Raw genomic sequence first — 18,272 nt, 5'->3', positions numbered from 1 at the left:
GCATCTTTTATGTGCTTTTTAAAGACTTTTTGGCCCCTCTTTGGGGATGGGGGGAAACAGGTAGAAGAAGCTTCCTAAAATACCCATCCCACTGTTGTTAAGAGTTGAGAAAACTCAGTTGGGTCTCTGAAGACCAAAGTCTTCCTGGGTGGGTCATGAGCCTTTATATATATTACTTTGGGCAAATTCTAAAGAAGGTGTAGATTAAGCTGAATGTATACCAACCAGGCAGTCTCTGGTAATTAGATTTTTAAACAATTCCCTGCCACTAGCTTGTTTTCTTATTTTTCACTTCTCTCTCAAGGTAGAAATTAACTAGAGAAAAAATAAACCCAACTGAGGTAACAGTGAACTCTGTGTAAGTTCAGGCGTTCTAAAACCTCCTCATTGTGGGACTCTGATTCCGTTAGTCTTTTCAGACACTTTACAGTGTCTTTTCCTGGAAGTTTTAGGCATCATACTCATTAAAATCTGATGTGAAATACATTTTTAAAACTCAGTTTTGCAAGCCCTCAGAGTCCAAGTGTGAAAGAGAAAATCTACATGTCTGCATAGCTGCATAGCCAAGAAAAGAAGTTATACACTAGATGATTAAAAGTGAAATAGAGGTGGGTCTAGGGAGCTAGAGAGCAGAGAAACCTGAGTGGGCCTTATCCTTCTGGGGGTGGGAGCTTGGGGTACAGGGACTGGGGAGGAATCTTATAAAGGCATCACAGAGGAGGTGAATCCTTAGTTCTTTACTATGAAGTCCTAGGTGAGTTTCTGGGCTTAACTCCAATGGAGACATCAAAAAGGAAATTTTCATTTTATATTTTTGACGCAGCTGATGACAACATAAATTTGGGGGTTAATGAAAGCTACTATACGTAGAACACTCACTGTGTGCTGGGCATCACACTAAGCATTTTACTGGCGTCATATAATCTTCTCACAATTCCTCTTATGAAGTAGGTAGTATTAACTCTGTTATAGATGAGGAAACTGTGGCCCAGAGAGGTTATGTTACACAGCTGAGATCACACAGCTAAGAAGCTGTGGAGCTGGGCTTTAAACTGGGTCACATAAGCCACTACGCACACAGTTTCTTGCCTTTCTTGTCGCACTGCAGTTGCAAACTCAGATGTCCCAGGATGTGTCTTGCAAGGATTTTTCCATACTTAGGATGATGCACATTCACCATGGGCAACTGGGCCTTTCTTGCCTGTTTCTGCTATTCAATTTCCAGCTAATTGAGTGCAACCTCTTTCTACCACTTCTCTAAGTAGCTAGGTGTTACTATGACTTCAGTAGTGTGTGTTTCAGATCTCATTTGGACTTAGCATGGATGTCCCATTTTTAAAATCTTGTTTTTCCACTTGTCATCACTTTGAGAATAGGATTAGGGCAAACAAAAGCCATCTTACTATTTCCGGCTAAAGAGGGGGTGGGTTGCTATCATCTGTGGCTTTTGTCCCCAGGAGCTGAGTTGTGCCTGGACTGATCCACTCTGAAGCCCCCCATCTTCTGTGGGGAAGTTGCAGTTGCCTTTAAGAGCCTAAAGCACAGTCACAGCTCAGTCTGTTTACCAGTCTCCAAACATTTCCACGATGCCCCAAACCTCCAAGACTGTCGTCAATGCAGTTGTCTCTGCCTTGAATGACAGCGACCTTGCCCCAGCTGTCCCTGGAGGACGGCGGCTTGATGAGTAAGTCCTGAAGCTTGCGAGATGCGTCTCAGTGTTTCACATGCCTGTGTTTGGTTGGACAAACCCCAGTATGGGCCTTAGGATTTGCTTGGCCTCAAGGGTCCTGAACATCACTGCTCAAAGTGATGATTATTTTTCTGACTTGTGTTTCTTTTTTCAGCAAATGAAAAGATTGAAGACATCAATGGCTGTCCGAAGAACAGATCGCAAATGGTAAGTCGTCCATGGGCAGTGGGTGTTTGTGTTATGTTAGTAAGCCCTGCCTCTAAATGATATTGACCATCTTGAAAACATTCACACCACAGGCCTTACCCTAGGGGATTGTATTTTAATAAACTAACAGCCATTTCCAAATAGCCGTGGTCTGCTTCTCTGACATTTGTTGGCATTTACTGAAAAATGGCTGTGATTTTTATGTGGATCATTGAGACAGCGAAAATGAAATATGGTCCTTTTTCTTAGAAACAAGTTATGCAGAACCGGTGCACACATAACCTGGTTTACGTCTTGGGCTGATATGACTCTTTCTCCTTCCTCGAAGACCGACAGCAGTTTCTGTCTGTGTATGGTGCTGAGGCACAGACAAAGCGATGGTATCATACTGCCCAGAAATTGGGGCATGTGATCTGATTGGCTTTAAGGGTTAGAATGATGTGAAATCAGAACTGTGACAGGAAATGTGAAATGTGCAATCTCATCCAGACCATTCTCAGTGTAACCTGGACAAGTGACATTCTCTCTGGTATGATGTGCTTAAGCTCTGATACTACAGCTTAAAAAAAAATCTTAAAAAAAAAAATCTATTCTTGTTAGATGTCCTGCACATAATCTGAATTAAAAATTCATGATCACTATTGAGTTCAGGAACCGTTGAATTGTGATACTCTGAGTGCTTAGTTTTCCCCCTGAAATGCTTTTCAAATGTGAATATTTCCACAAAGAGTGTGTATATTATCAGAGTCTGTCAAGATGACGCTACTACCTGTTTAGAAGATGGCAACTGAAAGATAACTTTTTGTTGTTGTTAATTTGCTTCCAGAAATCTAAAAAAAAAGAAAAAAGGCATAATTCGTTTTTCTACTGTCACCCCACTCCCTTTGAGTAGACACGATTGGATATCTCATACCAGAACACACTGAAGTGATTGGCATTCTTTGGATTTACTGTTGAATTTTCTGAACTGTTTGTTATCCTAATGAATTGAAGAGATAGCCTTTTTAGTCAACTTTTTTCCCCTCAGTCAACTTTTTTTTTTTTTTTTCAAGCACACAGTTTCTTCTTCTAAAGAGGAGTAAGTGTGTGTGGCATGACGGTGGGGTGGTGTGTGTCATTTTTCATGTTACATTTCAGAAACAAGTTTCTCTCACTGGAGATTTTGGTTCTTTTTGTTTGTTCCAGAGAGCAGCCAGTCCTCTGGTAGGAAAGTCCCCACGCAGACATCTCATGGCTGCTTTGACGTTTGGAAAAACTTGGCTGCTATTTTTGCTAAAGCCCCTGCAGCTGTCTGGTGTATTAATAATTGAGAAAATCTGGAAGATGGAAGATTTAATTTTAGTGCAAGCATTTTACATATGCAGTCACATCTTCACATGAAAGAGACGTAGTATTTTCCCCTTGGGATGGATATGGATGTGTTTGGCGCAGCCCATTAAAACATGTATGTGGAACTGAGGGTTAAAGGCAGTGAGCCTTTTATTCTGTTTGGTGCATTTGTATTTTTGGTACTTTCTGTTGGAGGAGGTATTTGTCATTAAAGTCCACTTTCAAGCTTATAAAATAATACCATCACCTTAGATTCTTCTGTGCCAATGTGGTTTATGTGAATGTTGTATATAAATGCTACAGAGCATCAGTGCAATTTTGTGGGTTTTCCATAACCCTTTCAGCTGTGGAAGTATTGTTAATTTTTTTCATGGGCTGTGTTATTTCAGAACACGGGAATATAAAAATCCTATATTTGTCCGTGGTAATTATTTCCAGCCCAGGGGCGGGGAGGCAGACAAAGTCTGATGGTAAAAGTAGCAGAGAAAAGCTCTGCGTACAGGATGTGAGTCGAGGAGAATGTTAGAACCTCCACAGTCATTCTGTTCTGTAGGAAATGAGAAAGATGGTGATAAGGACAACAGGGCCATGGTCCTGTCACCTGCCTCACAAAACAATGTCAAATCCGTAAGGCAGAGCTCACCTGGGGCACCCAGGAAGTGCTTACAGATGGGCACAGGTGTTGTTCTGGCTAAGAGGACACTTTTGTGTATGCATGTGTGAGCATGTGCAGAGCTAAAGCATCTCTGTTCGTGGGAAGCATAATTTGGGAATGTGGAATAGCAGGTGAGCTGCCATTTCTAGATTCCTAGAAGGTTAAACTTCCAGTGAGGCTTAGGGCAGCCATTGATAAAGATTTGTTGTTTGCTAAGTATTGCCTGTTTGGACGAGAGTGGAAGGGAAGGTTGTATGCAGGGCATCATGTTGGCAAAAAGAAGACATACAAGGAGAAGAGAATTAGGGAGAGTACCTGCTAGGAGGGTAACTCTGACTCCATTGAAAATCCTCAGCATAGAGTTAATGTGCTCACACCCTAAAAATACAGCATCTTCAGGACCCTTTAACGATGGAACCAAAGAGAAACAGTTTTGCTTCAGAGTAGGAGGAATGGGTACTATTTCTGTTTCAAGGGGCAAATTATTTCATTAGCTGATTGGTGGGTTGGCATGAGTGCTTTGGTTTTGCAAGTTGGGGCCTTCTTCCCCCCACCCTCCTCATATATCCCCCTCCTCCAGACCCACCAGGCTGTCCAGAGCTCCATTCTCTAACTCCTGCACTCCAGGCTCTGCTTCCAAGTCCTGCTCTCTTCCCAGAGGATGTGGAAGTAAAAGCAGACACCTGTGGCATGTGAACTAGAGAATTCCAGGGGCCTTGATGCATAAGCCTTATGGGCATGGCACTGCTTCCTTTTGGCCTGTCAATCAGCAAACATTCACAGACTGCTAACCAATGCTGGCCACTGGGCTAGGCCAGGTGGATACCCAGGTGAACAAGCTGGGCTCCCTGCCCTCAGGGAGCTCAGGGATGATTGGGCAGGAGACCAGAGAACAATAGAATAGTGCAGTGGCTCCCACAGACATCTGTGCATGGCCCAGGGGGCCCATTCCACCCTGGGCAGGGGAGATTTAAGAAAAACTTCTAAGGCATGAGTCTTGAAAGGCAAGAGGGTTTGCCACTGGGAATGATGGATGGACAAGGATTCTCATTTCTGGAGATTGCAAGGTCCATGACATCCTCAGGTAAATACAGAGGAAGGTTTTGTGACGTTTTCTCATTGATCTTACCAAGTGTCAAAAGCTATGTCTGGTGAGACTCTTCTGGCCTTGGGCCTGTTGTGTCTGAAATGAGGGATGGAACCTGGAAGAGCCCAGAGTAGGACAGACCCCGTGGGCATGGCATTCTGTTCAGACCTGGGATGAGCCTTCTGCCTCATCCTCACTCCCCAGGTGGCAGCATCTCAGGGTCCGACCTCATTAGGCCCAGAGTGAAGTTTTCTGCAGGAGAATATCCATGGTGATCCACTCCTATGGGTGGAAGGTCAACCACGGGGTGTGGGAAGTGGTGGTTAACATTATGGATACCAACACTAACGCAGCATCCACACGGTGCTTTAAGATATCTGAGCCAGTGCACACCCCTGAGTACACTTGACCCTCCTGAGCCTGCTCTGGGCCAGTCTCTTCCTCCCTGCTTCCTTGAAGAGAGCCGGGTGCCTGGGAGCAGAGGCCTGCCCCCAGGGAGAGGCAGAGCCAGGACCAACGGCATCTACTGTCACCCTCTCGTGGCCCTCGTGAAACAGGACTGTATCTGGACCAAAATGCATGGAGGCCTGGCCGTGGCTCCCCTTTCCTGAGCAAGCCCAGCTCAGCTTGTGTTGAAGGAGTCCTTTGCCCTGTTTCAGTCTGACCTAGATGTTTTGGGGGCCAAATCCTTGGAGATGGAACTGTTGGAACAACACTTCCCCACCCCACCCCTCGTCTGTCCATTTGGCCCTTAAATAAGTTTGTGTCTGCGTCAGAGCTGGTTAAGATGTTTTGTCTGTTTAGCATTGCCATGGCAACCCAGGGGCATCTTTTTGGCTTTCAAATGGTATGTTCAGCCAAGCTGTGTATGTGTTTGGAAGGAGAAACTTTGCTTGGAGCTCAGCCAGCGGGCACTGGGGCCACCACTGCCTCGTGCCTTGATCCCACTGTACTCCCAGACATGGCTCTCACTTTGGAGCCCAGGAAAGGATGCTGCAGGGGGTGGTTTTGTTTTTTTTTTAATCATTATTTTAAGCGGCTTGGCTTTGTGTTGCTGATGAGGAGAGCTACAAAGTTAGCCCAGCTACTCGCCCTTTCAGCAGAAAGCCTGGCCTGTTTTCCCCTCTGGCTCCAGCCTGGGGTCATCTGGGGTCTCCCAGTGCTGTGCGCTGGCTGCCTGCCTCCTCCAGGCCTCGGGGGGCTCCTGCCTTCTTCCCACAGCCCTTCCAGACTGAGGGCCTGCCTGGAGTGGGCAACCAAGGCAGGCCGAGTTTGAGATCCTTCTCTGCTCTTCTGCAGCCTTCAGCTCATTATTTAATCTTTTGAAACCTCTATTTCCTGTTCTATAAAGTGGGGTTGATAATAATACGTACCTCATAAAGTTTTTGTGAGGACTAATGAGGTCGTAAAAGCGATAATAACGGGTGGTGATAATAATAAACCATGACGCTTGCAGAGTACTTGCCGTGTGCCAGGTGCCACGCTAAGGGCTTCACAGATGTCCCCGTAGTTCATCCTCCCAACAGCCCTGTGCGGTTGGGTGACCTTATCATCCCCGCCCTCCTAGTGTGTGGTCAGTACTCAGGGAAGGGCGGTTCCTACAGTCACGATGATTTGTTTTAGTAGTCACTTATGTATTTGGGGACCCACTGGCCCTCTCCCTCGCCCCATCACACATCCCCTGGAATTTTGCACACAGCCCGAGCAGATCATGGCTCCCCAAGGCGGGCCCATGTGCCCCCAGGGGCTCCACAGACCCCATGTTCGGGGCCCCTCTGCTTGGGGCTCAGCTCTGCTCCACAGCCTGTCCTTTCAGGGGTGGCTGTGGAAAAAAGCCCGCGCCTAAGTTCCCAAAACAATAGGAATTTGCATGTAGACACAGAAGGACAGGACATTGGTTTTCAAACTTCTGTTCCAAGTAAAATCATCCGTGGAGGCCCACATGTGAAAGCTGTAACTGAATTACTGCCCTAAATGTGGTTAGGCAGCCAGGACAGGTCTGTCTTAGTCTCTCCCTTTTACCTGCCGCTTCCCTCCCCCTCCCCACTGTCACATGTGCCTCTGAAGCCCCCCTTCAGAAGGCAGCCCCTGAGAATACACAGTGTGATGAAGCCTAGGAGCCCCTCCCCAGGCATCAGGTTTCAGCTCTCTTTCCGCAGGTCCTCCCAAGTCTCCTCTAGGGAAAGAGCCCATCGACTAGGCCATCGTCACCTCTGACCTCTGCAGGGTGCCGGGCACCAGGGCTAAGAGCATGGGCTCTGGAGGCCAGCTACTTGTGACCCAAGGCATGCTCCCTGGACTCTCAGGGGACCAGTTTCTTTAATGCGGTTAGTAGTAGTACCTCCTCCCAGGGTTGCTTTACAGCATACACGAGGCAACCTGTATGCAGTGTCCGCACACTGCTGGGCACAGGGGCAGCAGACGGTCCACGTTAGCTCCTAATATGATGATGATTTTTCAAGGTACCGCAGTATTCTTAAAGAAACAGATGTTTCAGGAATGGCCAGCCCACCATTGAGGGAGGGGTTGGTTAGACAGTGTGGTCCTGGATAATCCCCTTGGCCTCTCACCACTTGAAATTCCTCCCCTGGGAAATGTGGGAAGGAGCAGCCCCAGGACTGGGTGCGATTATTTATATTTTGCACGCAGAGACTGGGCTTTAAAAGGTTATTTTTTATCTCAGACTACTGACCTCGGAGGCAGAGTTGGAGCTGGAACCCAAGTTGGCCTATTTTGAGAGCCTGTGATGTTCGCTTTTGCAACAGGAAAGGGGTCTAATAAAAATAGTCTCTACCTCGCCCTTCCCTGCCCTCCTTATTTCTCATTTGTGGACACAGTAGAACCAGCTGGGTTTGTCTGGGGTTTAGCGAGAAGGGAGGAGAGTGAATATTTCTGGGAAAGGCCTCAGTTGACCTGGGGATGGGAACTCAAGAGCTGAAAAAGGGGCAGGTGGCTCCTAGCGAACGGCAGCCTCTTGAGAAGCCCTGGAAGAGCCTGGGTGCCAGGTACCTCTGACTGCCTTATCCACAGAGCTTCCTGGGCCGGAGGTTGGGGGGCGGGTGGGAGCTGGGGCATCTGTAACAGAAATCGGGTTTCCAGCCCTAGTGACCCTGAGCCCTCCCAGCAGCTGCCAGAAAGCCAGCCACATGCCTGGGGAGTGTCTGAGAGCCTTAGGCAGCTGGGTTGCCTCTTCCCTGGGCCTTTGGACCTATTTTTACATGGCCCTAGGGGCACACACGTTTCAGAACCAAGGTGGAATGAGGAGCAAACAGCCCACGGGCCCCTTAGAATTTAAAACGAAGTGGAGAGTCCAGGACCAAGACTGGCCGGAAGCATCCCCTGCTTCCTGTTCAAGTGACATCCGGCATCACTGCCTCTGTTTTTGGCCAGTATTCTCCTTCAAGGATGGCAGCAATCTCCACCTCTGCCTCTTACCTCTTGGGTCACTCTCTGTTCAAGACTGTCATTGGCTCCCCATTTACCTCTCCATACTCTTGAGCACACAGTAGAAGGGCCTTTACCATCTTCACTAGTTACTTCACTGGTTACCATCATCTCCTGCCACTTGGCCACTCAAAATCTATCCCAGCCATACTGGAACTTGGGGTGTCCCAAGAGGGCCCTGTACTCTCATGTCTTTATACTTGGATGCACACTGTCCAGTCTGCCAGGAAGACCTGATGATTGTCTCACCTGGGTAATGTGACCTTTAACATTCAGGTCAACTGTTACCTCAAGTAGTTGAGATAATTGTGTGCCTGGTGTCCCTAGTGTCCCCAGGTGTCCTGTGCCTGCATGTCTCATAACAAGCTCTTTGTGGTGGTTTGTTGAATTGTCCTCTTGAAGGAGATGCCATGACTTTCAGCTGAGGATCTAAGCACCTATCACTTAGATGACTGGCATATAGTAGGTGTTTAATAAATGTTGGATGGATAGACGGACAAATGGAAAGACCAAAGAGAGAGCTGGCCTGGACATGTCCATGGGGCTAGAGAATTGTAACATACCATGATTCTAGTACCATTATCTTCCATTGAGCAGTGATTTGAGCACTGGGTGTTCACTAGGAAGTTCTTTATTGGGTTTAAGAAATGGATATTTAGCACTATTCTAGAAATATCTTTCCTTTTCTTAATTCCTTTCTTCCTTGGTTAATCCAGAGGACCCAGATAGGACTTTGCAGCTAATTTTTCGTTTACTGAGTTCTGTTATGTTCCAAGAGGTAAGCATTTTTTTGGCATCCGAACAACTGCCAGAGATGATTAACATTGATAATAAAAATGATAACCAGTGTTCTTCATGCTTTACATGTTTTAACTCATTTTCTTCTCATAACAGCCCTGTGAAGTGAGAAATATGTTTTCTTAATTCCATTAAAGGGTGTGGGGAACTTTGACTCTGGTGCCAACAACTGTGCTCTGCCGGGGGCCGCATGTGAGTCCTGTTAAGGAACCTGTCGTCCTTTCCCCTTCATGCTGTGGAGCCTAGGTTATTGCCTTTGTGCCTAATTCTGTCTAGGTTTTTATATAATAATAATAGCAAATGCTTATATACTACTAGCGTAGTGTATTTTATATAATAATAATACAAGTGCTTACACAGTAGTGGAACAATGTTTTAGACATTTTATCTATGTTATAACTGATTTTATCTTCATAAAACTCTATGAGAGCAGATACTTTTATGGTTTCCATTGCACAGATGAGGAAACTGGGGCAGAGCGCGGTTTTGTAACTTGCCTTAGGTCACACAGCTAATAAGTAACAGACTGGGCTTTGAACCCTGCAGGCCTGGCTCTAGAATCCATTCCCTTAACTCTTATGCTAGTCTGCATTTGAGGAAATAGATTGGGGAAGGAAAAACGATTGACATGGAGGTACAAAAATTACATATGTAATGCTAGCCCCTCGTGAAGGTAAGGGTAGAGCTTTAGGCTGAGGCATTACGTCACGGGCAGGAGATCTGGGGTAAAGAAAAATAAGCACAGACTCTGGAATCAGGCAGACTTGGGTCTCACATACTGAGCGTGTGTGCTGGGCAAGTTACCGAAAATCTTCTTCCTCTGTAAAAGGGGTATCCCTTTACTATGGAAGCTGCCACCTAAGGTTGTCAGGGAGGAATGAGAGATGGTGTTAAAAACACTGGCATCATCCTGGCTCATGAAGAGAGCATATTATTAGACCATTATTCCTCCCCTGTTTACAAGTCATATATTTCCTAACTATTGACTTGTGCATTGGAAAGGTTTTTCATACTCAAAAAGTATGGTAGGCTGAACAATGGACCCCCAACGATGTCCACATTCTAATCCTCAATCCTATGAATATGGTCTCTTAAATGACAAAGGGGACTCTGCGGAGGTGATTAGGTTAAGGATTTTGAGATAGGAAGATTATCCCGGATTACCTGGGCAGGCCCAGTGGGATCCCAAGCATTCTAAGACAGGCAGGAAGGTGAGAGAGAAAATGTGACCCTGGAAGCAGGGTCAGAGAGGGAGAGAGGGAGGGAAAAAGAAAGAGCATGAATGAGAGAGAATGAGGCTGGAAGATGTTATTTGGCTGGCTTTGAAGATGGAAGAATGGGCCATGAGCCAAGGAACGCAGGTGGCCTCCAAAAGCTAAAAAAGACAAGGAAACCGATTCTCCCCCTGAGCCTCCAGAATAGGGGCAGCCCTGCTGACTCCTTGATTTTGCCCACTGATGCTGCTTTTGGACGTCTGACCCCTTAGAACTGTAAAATAATAACTCTGTGTTGTTTTAAGCCACTAAAGTTTGTGGTAATTTGTGAAAGCAGCAATAGGAAACTAATGTGTGCTGGGCGTCAAGTGGAGGACTCTGTATTAGACGGGAGGAGAGCTCTTTGGGCTTTACAGCAGAGGCTCATTTTGCTCCTGTGAGCCCCTTGGTTTCTGAGTGGGCTGGAAGTTGCCTCCCTTGATAGAACACTTCAGAGTTTTCCATCTGTACGTTGACCATAAGCCATTGCCTGCAAGTGTAGGGAATACAGAAATCCACATTTAGTTTCTAGGGCTGCACCCATACTGTGGGCTGCCTCTGCTACTGAGCAGTGAAGGCCATTTTATCTAGTATTTAGAAGTGGATACTGGGTATTTTAGATGTGAATATAAGCTCATGAGTAGGGACTATGCTCCCCAATTGGTGTGTGTTTGCCTGGTAATTAATAAGATGCTTAAAAAGCACACTTTCTGAGAGATTTCCCATATTTTATACACTAGGTAGTCACATCAAAGCTTGGTAGTATGTGTAGCATATTTTTTAAATTTTTTATTAAAAAAATTTTTTTTACTTTAAAAATTGCAGGGGAGGTGATTAGGTTATTTATTTATTTATTTATTTATTTTTTATATTTTAATGGAGATACTGGGGATTGAACCCAGGACCTCGTGCATGCTAAACACTCATTCTACCACTGATCTATACCCTCCCCACTTTTTTTAATCTTTTATTTCAGTAAAAATCTCCACATTTCCAGGCCTGGCCTAGTGCTATTTACATTGGAAGTACTCAGCTAATCTTTCTTAGGTGAATGAGCTAAACAAAAATGGTCCAGCCCTCCAGGAGCTTCCCAGAGAGTGGGGTGATGGTACTCCTCAAATTTTAATATATCACATATACTGTGTACTTGTACATACTCTCAAAAAACTTGAGCCATCCTATGCCAAGAAATTCTCCCCTATCCAGTCTCTCCTCTCTCAGTTTTATATTTTCACTTCGTTCTGAAGGTGTGTGGAAGTGACATCACGATGACAGGTAATTTTCATTAATATGGGAAGTAAGGTTTGGTTGGCAAAATCTCGTCAACCGGTGCTGCTTCAGCTTTAACGTGCGGGAGAATCACCCGGAGGACTTGTTAAAACAGTGCTGGTCTCACCTGCAGAGTTTCTGATGTGGCAGGTCTAGGGAGAAGCTGAGACTTTGCATTTTAAAGAAGCTCTTGGGTGATGCTGATGCTGCTGGGCTGGTGGCCTCACTTTGCCAACCTTGCCTTCGAGTTGAGTAAGAAAAGTCTTGGGGATAAACCTGTGCAAGCATACATTAACATCTATCAGTTTGCAAAGTTCTTTAAAATGTTTAAAATGAACTGTCTCTCTGAAAGATTTATTTAAATTTAACTAAATTTATTTTGAATTAAGATATAATTGGCACAGAACTTCACATTAGTATCAAGTGTACAAGCATAATGATTCAACATTTGTGTATATTGTGAAATGATCACCACAATAAGGTTTAACTAAATATTTTAAATGAGCCCATCAGTTTACTTTTTGGAAATATGAGGATGCCTTAGATATCCTCATGTCTGAGAACTACAGTGTGTTCTAAGTTGATAGGATCTGAATTGTGTTCGTGGCCGTGGTCTTGGAATCTGCAAGTGCCTTCTCTGTCTCTTCCAGCTCACTTAACCTTGGTGACCCTTGGTTTCCTCCATTGAAAAATCGAGGTGATAATCCTTTAGCACGTTGTCCTCAACCACCTGTATCCCACCAGACATTAACTTCTTTGAGGGCAAGGGGTCTCATCTGTCCCTACCGCCTGGCATCTGGTGGATGCTCAGTGAATGTTTACTGAAGAAATTCCCATTGTACCTACTTTGAAACTGAGGCATTATGAGTGGCAACATGTGCTCAATAAGGTTAAGGAGCTTAGCAAGTATGAAGATGGGTAGGGAGGAAATAGCTTCAGATCTTCTTGAGTTGAAAGAGAAATTGGATGGTGATTTATACCCATGTAGATGGTGGTTTATATAAAAGCCATCTGGCTTCATGCTTGGATCCACTTCCCTGCATATGTCTTCATGGAGTCCGTATGTTTCAGCCTAGCATCAAAGTGGTGTTTTTTATATCATCTTTGTTTTTTGTTTTTTGGGGTTTTTCCTTCCATGAACCAGAACTTAGCTAGGAGTTCCTGTTGGCAGTTTGGTGAGGCATAGCTAGTTAGCCTGTGGCATCTGTGTGTTGGGAACTGGTCAGTAGATGAATGCCAGTGTGCTCACTTAAGCAGAGGATGGAGGACAGTGACCAACAAGCTAAGTTCAGGTCCCAGAAGACCTTTTAAAACAAAAACTAAACAGTTGCCAGCAGTTAGATGAAAATCAATGAGCTTCACAAAAAAAAGATTTTCTGGCTTTTTTTTAGGAAAAAAAAAAGGGGCAATAATGAGTTGGCACCCCACAGGAAAAAATTGGCTAAAACTGGGTAGCAGCTGCCCCCTTTAGGTGAGTGTCTGCTGTTTTAGTCAGACTCCCCACCATCCCCTATTGTCTTATACCCACCTTCTTTTACTTAGTTTTTACCTGCCTGCCCCTGCACATATTTGAGCGTTTTGATCCCCAAACTATCATATTCTTATAAGAACTTACATGAACTTCCTCAGGAATCCTAAGCACTGGCAAATGGTGGTTTGAAAAATCCCTGTTATGGGAGTATTTTGACACCAAAATAATGCCTGTAATGTTTATATTGATTTAAAACTCTTCCTGCTCTAGAAGATTTCAAACACTGTAAAAGAACATAAGTATCATCCATAAAGCATGTCCAAAAGGATGTGGGAGAAATCACTCTTTCCTCTGTGAAGTACCCTTTGTCTTTCTGATGTAAAGATTGGATTTAGTTTGGAATGGGTTGATTACTTGCCTTGACTCACTACTGAAGGGCCAGGAAAAGGATGAAACAAGGTGGTCATTTTTCTCCTCAATAGCAGTGAAGCTCTTGCTGTTTGGTTGTTAATGTCCCGAGTTTGTCTAGGCTTTATAGCTTACAAAACACTTTCCAGCAAGTGTTCGAATTCCAACTCTGCCATTTAATAACTGTGATTTTAGGAAGGCACTTAAAATACTCTGTCCCTCCATTTCCCCATCTGGAAAGTGATGATAATATCTACTTTGTTAGTGGTAAAAATGAACTGAAATAATAACATGTGGAAAAGAATTTAACCCAGTGTTTTGTGTTTTCTAAGACTGTAAATATTAGTTTCTTGGGAGGAGTCAATAGGCTTTCAAGAAAGGGATAATTTACCCCATTTTACTGAAAAGAAAAGTGAAGCTTGGGGAGATTAAGTACCTTGTTCAAAGATAGCCAAGAAGCTCTGAGAAACCCATGGTTCCCCAGACCTAACCTCTGGTCCTGGAAAACCCTCAATTTCCCTCTCCTCCATTAAAATTTCCTCTTAGTAATGGCTTCGGTCACAGTGCAGATGGTGACACTGTGACATGAGCTGGTTTTTTCCTACATAGTAGATTACCCCATTGGTGTGAACAGGGGAACAGGCATGCAGAGTTGGATAGGGTGGCAGAACCTGACCAGAATCTCATCTTTCTCACACTTTCCCCTGGAGGGACCAGAAGGTAGGAGGAGAGGAGAGGGGCATGTGACCTGGGTTTCCCTTTACTGTTGTGAAGGGTGACTAGTGCTTGCCTTTTATGTGAAGTTTTGAGATAAATCAGCTTGGAATGAAAGCCTTCCCCTGGCCTCATCCTGCTTCTCTAAGGGGATCGTGCAGGAGAAATTCTATAGAACTAAAGCAAAGGGCTTTTAAGGAGTTAGCCTGTGAATGGACTGTTTCTTCTGACTTGATATTTTATATAATATATAAAATATGTATAAAATATATGTATACATACATACACATATATACCCACATACATATTTCTTGATCAGTCTTGTGAGATTCCTTTGAGAGACACTTACAGAAATTTGATTCTGAGTTTCAGAATTTACTGATGTTTTATCAGTGCCTGTAAATTGCTCTATTTTTCTCATCACCTGGCAGTGTAATTTTAGCTTTTAGGGGTAGGTATCTTCCTAATATATTGAAAATAGGTAGTACATATGAAATGGCCAGTATTTAACCCCTTTCTACCCACAAAAATGGCATTTTTATCTGGTTCAACCCAATACTTGACAAGGTTGGAAATAGTAGCAGAGATTAGCACTATATGGCAAGCTAGGAGTTTTCACCATTTCTTCACAGGTGCATTAGGGATCTTGTCGCCTTGGGAAGCGCCAGGATATCCTGTGATTATTACCTTCCTTGTCTCGTCTCTCTCCTCTTTCAGGGGCTTTGACCATGTCTCTGACATTCTGGCTCTGGCAATAAGAAGAGCTGAGAGTCATTTTAATTTTGGATAATATTCTTAATGATTTTAAATCTCATATAATTTTTGATTGGTTGGCAAGTAGCTCTTTGCCTTGATTGCAGATTTTAGAATCTGTAACTATTGGTGAAATCTAGGTTCTTGATGTATTTTGTGTACCACTTGCAAAATCTCCCAAATTAAATACTAATGTTTACTAGGAGGCTATAATTCAGGCTCAGTTCTTGAGCCATACCTACAAACCACTTTTGAAATTTAAAAAACAGATTGAACTGTAATGTCTGTGAAAGGTCCAAGCATTATGCCCGGCATATGATAACTGCTAGCAGCATTTGGGATTGGAGTGGAATCAATGACAATTTTTGAATTACAATCCTGCAGAAATGAACACTGCAGGTGATATATGCAGGGAGAAGATAACAGAGTTGTCAGCTTCCTTCTAGCTGTCATTACAGTGAGAGAGCCAAAGCTTGCAGGATTCTGAATTTGAGTATTAAAGCATTGAAACTTACCTGCGTGGCTTTGCTTTCCTGGGAATCAGTGCTGCCAGGATGCATCTTGCACTTTGGTGCATCATGCTGTCCTTGGAATTGCAGGGTAGGGGTCCATGGATCGACCACTCATGAGCAACCCAGAAGAACCATAAGCCTCAGACATTTGCCAATCGGCTGAGCCACAAACCTGAATTTCACAGGCTGGGGTGAGGGGACTGGGCGCCAAGCTAGTGAACCAAGTGCAGCTCTTGGCCTTGATCTACAAGTTACTTCCCATTACCCCGTTCCTTTCTGTGGGTTTGTTTTGGGGGTAAAACGATCGATTCTAGTGGCATCTCCAAAACTGAGGTTTCACTGTACTCGAGGTATATCAAGGATCCACTGTTTTGCTTTATTTTGCACTTATGTTCTGCTGCCTTTTGAAGACTTTGTGGTGGCTTATGGGTGTAAGTACAGAAATGCAGCAAAGAAACAAAAAGAACCTAGACCTTCTCAAAAGAGTGAATCAGTGTCAGGCTTTTGAGTAGCTGAGCTGTTGGTATAAGTTGGCCCTTATCCCCTTTGTAACCTGTGTGCAGGGGGCTGGGACTTGCTTAGAGCCTGCCTTTGCTCAGAAGGCTCTCTGTTCCATGAGGGAAGGACCACACTGTCTTGTCACCACTGGATCCCTTTCCCCTAGAGCAAGGCCTAGAACAGAGTAAATATTCAGTCATCACTTTTCCGGGAATGAATGAGGTGGCTGGTTCCCAGTTATTCCCTGGATGAAATTCTCTGACAAGCACCGCTCTTCCCTGTTGGTTCAAGACGCAGCCACATGTTTAGGGTCCAGAAGTCAGGGTTCTCTTGTCAAAGGCTGGAATCTGTGTTGGTATCCTTCTTTATAGGTAAAGCCAAAGTTTTCTGCAAAAATATTTGATTCTTCTTAATGAAACTGCTTGTCTAAAACTTAGTTTCCCATGTAACTTTGCAGAGGAGACTGACCAGAAAGCATTTTGGACAGAAAGCACTGATTCTAACAGGGCCAAAATGAATTGTGGCTTCAAGGAGCCTATTCGTAGAGAGGCTGTGCTATGTATAGTGTCGTATAATTTAGCTAAGTCTCAGAGTGTCTCACAACTCCGGATGATCTTCCACTCTCAGGAGATGCCATGGGTATCTAGTACTCTGCCATTATGGGGTTGTGTGAAGGGCCTTTTTAAAGGTCTGTGTAAAGTACCAGACCCTTGACGTATGTCACCCCATCTACTCTACGTAGTACAGTAACACTATGAGATCGTTACCAGCATTCCTATGTTACAGATGACGAATATGAGGGTTGAAGCCGTTAATAATTTTCCTAGGATCTTGTGGGTAGTTTCTAAGGAAACCAGAATCTGGTGTGAAGTTCAAAATCTGAGTTCTTTCAACAGATACTGTCCCCTAATGATTCTGATGGAATCCAAGTTCCACTGGGGAGATAGGTAACACGTGGGAGGCCAGTGGCAGGCCCTTCTGCCTTGGTGTGAATTGGTTTATCACCGTCTTTTCAAGAGAGGAACTGAGAGGCAGGCATGGCATCAGGTGATGGAGAGGAGAACCCAGAAGGAAGAATGGGAGGCAGACCAGATAAACTTGTCTAATTCTCTGTTTTGCCGGAGGCCAGCCCCAGACACAGCTTTTGGCATGTCATGGCTTGAACGCTTTTCCCCAGGGACATTCATATCAAAAATGGCAGCACATAACAGAAACTGCTAGTTATTGGGGGCTTACTAAGTACCACACCCATAACCTCTGGTGTAATCACCACCACCACTCTGTGTGGTAGGTGTTGTAATGCCCATTTTACAGATCAGGGCACTGAGGTAACTTGCAAAAGATCATAATTCAGTAAATGGCAGAATCAGAATAGGAACCCAGATTTGTCTGACCCCAAAGCCTGTGTTCACCGTGTCAATGTCACTCCTTGGCCCCAGTCACTCCCCTTTTAGCATTTGTGTCCAGCTCGTAACTTGAAGGCGTCCACTTGGAATAATTCTTTTGGGAGTGCTAGGAAGTTAGGGATGGTTGCTCTGAAGTTGTAGCAGGAGAACTCATGTGCAGAATGCCATCCTGAATGAGCACGTACAGAGGCGTCCTTCGGGCCTTTCTGGGGGTGCTGATCCCCAGTGGCACTTCCCACCTCGTGATGACTACCATGACCAAACGCCGATCCTCTGCACAGCTCGGTGGTAAGCATTTATTCTGGGAGCCTCCAGAGTCAGGACTGACTTCTAGAATTTAGCCACAACCCCCCTTCCAGGTCTCTCTTTGTTTCAAGGGAAAAATTGAGAAGTCAGAAAATGATAGGGAAATGGAACATTCTAGGCAGTTGGAAGCAAAGTGGGAAAAGATAGTCACTGGAGGAATTTGAGATTCTTCTTTTCAAGTTTTTTCCTCCTCTAGAGAAACTTTTTTTGTGTCCATATGGACTTACCCATTTGCTGTAACAGCAGAGACTCCTATAAAATTTTTCTAAAATGGAATTCTTGACAACATCTTGGAAAGCCAGAGTTATAAATATCATACAAGATAAGGCGGGTAACATTGCCAAATTAAAGGAAGGAGCCAGGCAAGGCATTAAAGCAACACAAGAAACAGACTGAGAGAGGGACTGAAGCCCTGCTAGCCCCTGAGTCCCACAGTCCTAAACTTTGTTTCACAGCCACCAAGGGAGCTAGA

General features: G+C 44.5%; 1 protein-coding gene across 12 annotated transcripts in view; it reads left to right on the top strand.

The window, feature by feature from the left end:
- Positions 1-18,272, top strand: part of NAV2 (neuron navigator 2) — a 690,492-nt gene that overhangs the window by 443,561 nt on the left and 228,659 nt on the right. For all 12 annotated transcript variants that reach the window (XM_074372244.1, XM_074372243.1, XM_074372242.1 and 9 more), the window contains one exon: positions 1,845-1,897. In XM_074372244.1, the coding sequence (XP_074228345.1) occupies positions 1,845-1,897 (53 nt within the window). The remainder of the gene's footprint in view (positions 1-1,844; positions 1,898-18,272) is intronic.

This window comes from Camelus bactrianus, chromosome 10, assembly GCF_048773025.1.
Source record: "Camelus bactrianus isolate YW-2024 breed Bactrian camel chromosome 10, ASM4877302v1, whole genome shotgun sequence".
Classification (NCBI taxonomy): domain Eukaryota; kingdom Metazoa; phylum Chordata; class Mammalia; order Artiodactyla; family Camelidae; genus Camelus; species Camelus bactrianus.
This window is presented reverse-complemented; position numbering and strand designations above follow the sequence as displayed.